We start from the raw sequence: 3,704 nt of genomic DNA, 5'->3' as shown, positions 1-3,704 counted from the left end.
ACTCATTTAGAGGAGTACTTAGCTCCCCAAGCAGAAGTTGCATTTGCAAACTCAGGAAGAAGGGCGAGTTCGTCAACCGCCTCCTGGCCAGGCCAGCCGTGCAGCAGCAGCCAAGCACGGGGGTACCTGAGGTGAGATGAAACGCGGCCCTTGTGGCACACCTGCCCAGAGCCCGCACGGCCGAGTATCGCTCCGGCCGCGGTGCCCTCCCTTCATGCCCACACACCAGCCAGAGGTTTGGGCTCCAAAGTAGGGCGCAGCCCCCCCGTACTCCAACACGGACCACCCGCATCAGAACAGCATCTCCCCCTGCGTCGGAACAGCATCACCGGTGCTGCGGCGCCGGTGACACCGGCAGCAGTTCTCATCCGAGACCCTGAAGAGAAAGGCTCCTTGGCAGCGCCAGTGTCCCTGCACTCACCCGCAGCACGGTGATCATGGAGGGGTCTCGGAGACGGCCATCCTCATCCTTGAGGTTGTATCCCTCCGGTCTCTTGTCCCGCTCGCTGACCTTCCATAGCTTCACAGTCTTATCTGGGGGCAGGAGAGAGGAGAGCAGTGATTTCTTTACTCTCTCCTGGCAGAGGCTCTATCTTAGTTTATCACCCCTTCCACCAGGTTTCCTACACAACTGCATCATCCATCTTCATTTTCCCCCTTACATGGCAATTCCAACAGAGTGCCATTAATTTTGGTTTTATTAACCTGCTTTACTTCAGGGGGTTTCTACATGTAATGTTAGTTTAACAGTAAGAACAAGAAGAAACAGCATAACACGGGAGTATTTCTAAAAGAATCATTTTGACAACCTGCTAGCATAGGAAACACCATCCCAAATGGTAAGATAATATTCCTGTTAATCAAAAAACTCTTTAAAAACTCAATTAACAGAACATTACACTCTATAATTAATCTTCATTGCATTTCAATGATTCTCCTCCAAATGAGTTTAATAAGTCTTTGAATTTTATTACAATGATCAATAGAGTCAATTCTACAACACAAAGTAAGTTGGTTATGGAAGATAATTAGGCCCCTCCTTCCCCCTGAAGTAATTAAGTCACATCCATCTTAAGGTCCCATTCATCCAAAGTAATATTCCTGGATACTCCTGATATTTATCTGAACATAACATGGAATCGCTGAGTTGAACGTAGCTGTAAGTTGAAACAAATCATATGCAGTTTTTCTTAAAGAAAAAAAATAAAAAGAATTCCCAGGATCCAAAATGTAAAAGTTGTTGGCGGGGGAAAAGGGCACGTACCGTTGGTGGAGAGCAGGAAATAGGCTGCGTTCTGCTGCGGCAGCCATCGGATCCGATTGATCTTCTCCTCGATCTCCAAACTCTTCAGGTAATCGAACTCCGGCTCGTGGCTCTGGAAGGTGCTGTAGACATTGTACTCTCCCCTGCGGTGGGGCTGGTTTTTGCTCTGCGGGAAGGGGAACAGAGGGGAGTTTAAGGCACGCGGAGTTTGCTCTCTAAGGTTTGCGAGGTGACGAAGGGATCCTGGGATCGAGCACCAGCACCAAACCCATCCCCAGAGGGACGCACGCAAACGGAGCGTTCGGGTCGGGGAAGCCCCACTTGCGCCCCAGGGAGCAGCACTGCTGCCGTGATGCTAGGATGTTTAAAGTTCAAGAAAAGAGGTAGAATTATAAAATGAGAGGGAAACGAGAAACGAAATAGTGCTGGAGAGGCTGACGAAGCGTCTATGTGTGTAACCTTTAACCGATCGGTTCTCTCCAGTGTATACAGAAATAATTCTGAGGCTCTAACTTGGAGAAAAATTTAAAACTGTCACTGGGCCGGGACATTTTTCATGGCCAGGCCTGACTCATCCCTTTCACCATCAGCAAACACCCATGGGAGGCACCAACAGGCTCCCACCTCGCGACGCTGCGTCCAGCCCAGCTGACGTGGACCACCGGAGCATCTCCGGGGGGGAGGTCCTGCGCAGCCCCCCCAGCCAGCCCAGCCTTGGGCGCGCCAGCGCAGGTACCACGCTGCAGGCCTCGAGGCTTCAACAAAGACTTTGCTAAAACTTCCCAGGGCAAAGTGTTTCAGAAGGGAAACGTGACTGTTTTGTCCATCTATGCTCTCCAGCCACCTCGGTGGTGTGAGAGGGCATGTGGGGGGGCGGGCTGTGGGACCCCCCCAGCCTCACCCCCGTCACAGCCGGCCGCAAAGCTGCAGTCGGAGCGAAAGGCTGCAGGAAACGCAGCGTGGGTTTGGGGGTGTTTCACAAGACGAGATCTGCTCCTGCTTATGCTAATAGTGGCTTTTCAGTCTGGAGTCTGCCAGGAGAGACCTGAGGTTAGGAGTGACACAGATGGATTAGGAAACAGCAGGAAGCTTCACTTAAAAGGATAAAATGGGCATTTTGCATTCACTGGCACTTACCTCCTGCTCACGCTGAAATATTACAACACGGCCCCCCTTGTCCCCTGTTGCTAGTAATTCTCCAGTGTGGTTGAATTCTACTGTAGAGATGATGTCAGCTGGAAAGAAGAAGACAAAGACAATTTAAGTAACTGCAGTCTGGCTTCCACAGGCATCCAGAAAGCACCATTCCCCATGCAGCTACACGCCTTGTCAGCGCTTCGCCCCCCAGATCTCAGGAAATCTCCATTTTTCTATTTTCTACAACAAAAATCACCACAGCACCGCAGAACTTCGGGGTCATGAGCCAACACCTTGGCACTCCCGCCCCCTTGCCCTGGCCGGTGCCCCAGTGGCCAAATTCAGGGACACTTCCATCTCCACGCTGTGCCCAAGGTACATCAAACTGATGTCTTTCAGTCCCGTCACCCAAAGGCCACCATGCTCACACCGCTCGCCTTCTTACAAACCAAAGTGCCACCGCGAGGAGGCAAAACCCCAGAGCAGGGACTGGTGCTTGGCTGCAGTAACTGGGAGAAGCAAGGAAAGGCTCGCAGACCTGTAAATTGTAAGTGCTTTAATCTGCTGTGTTTACCCTTGAGGCAAAGCAAGCAGGAGAGCTGCTAATGATTGGATTTATTGGGCCTATTTTTAGAATAATGTCAGAGGTTAATTCCACAGCAATTACTGACCAACTGGTGTTCGCCCACTGCCTGCAGCGCAGCTCCCGCCTGCACCGATGGGGGGAAGGAACAGCGACGGCAGCGCTGGAGACCCAGTGCTGGGTGCAAGATTGATTTGCAATGAAGGGCACTTAGCTACAATAACAGCCAGCTCACGCCTGCCACGACGGCTGACAGCATTTGCATTTCTTTTCCCGCTCATCTCTCCAGCCTACCCATGCCCACGGGGCTGCGCAGCCCGGCCTACCCAGGCCCACGGGCCTGCGCAGCCACTGCTCAGTCTCCGCAGCCCGGAGAAGGGGCTGCGCGGAGCCCCCTGAGCACCGTGAAGATTCCTCTTGCTTATCTGGTCTGTCATGTGTCAGTGGAGAAAACATCTGAACCGCATAACCTGAACCATCCCTTCTCCCTCCTACGATTTCTATCCCTCTCAGATAGACATCAGAAAGCTACCACCGCAGATTAGAAAAGACAAGGAAGAAAAGGCCATCAACCCAAACTCAGAGACTGGCACAGCCTTCTGCAGCAGCTGGGAACGTTCCTCAGTCTTTCCTCCAGGACATCAGCCGAGGCAGCACCCAGCAAACGCACGCCCTGCGCCACGGTGTCTCCCAGAGGAGGCATCTCAGAGCCCCCTCCAG

At 52.3% G+C, this 3,704-nt stretch overlaps 1 protein-coding gene across 1 annotated transcript; it reads right to left on the bottom strand.

Annotated features, from left to right (window-relative positions):
• Positions 1-421: 421 nt before the first annotated feature.
• On the bottom strand, positions 422-2,499 carry LOC104276429 (serine/threonine-protein phosphatase 2A 55 kDa regulatory subunit B beta isoform-like; the record flags this gene model as incomplete). The annotated part of the gene is made up of 3 exons (XM_009872733.1): positions 422-534; positions 1,265-1,430; positions 2,402-2,499. Coding segments are annotated over 3 exons (377 nt in total), but the record flags the coding sequence as incomplete, so codon positions are not given.
• Positions 2,500-3,704: the final 1,205 nt, after the last annotated feature.

Source organism: Apaloderma vittatum, unplaced genomic scaffold (assembly GCF_000703405.1).
Source record: "Apaloderma vittatum isolate BGI_N311 unplaced genomic scaffold, ASM70340v1 scaffold27007, whole genome shotgun sequence".
Classification (NCBI taxonomy): Eukaryota; Metazoa; Chordata; class Aves; order Trogoniformes; family Trogonidae; genus Apaloderma; species Apaloderma vittatum.
This window is presented reverse-complemented; position numbering and strand designations above follow the sequence as displayed.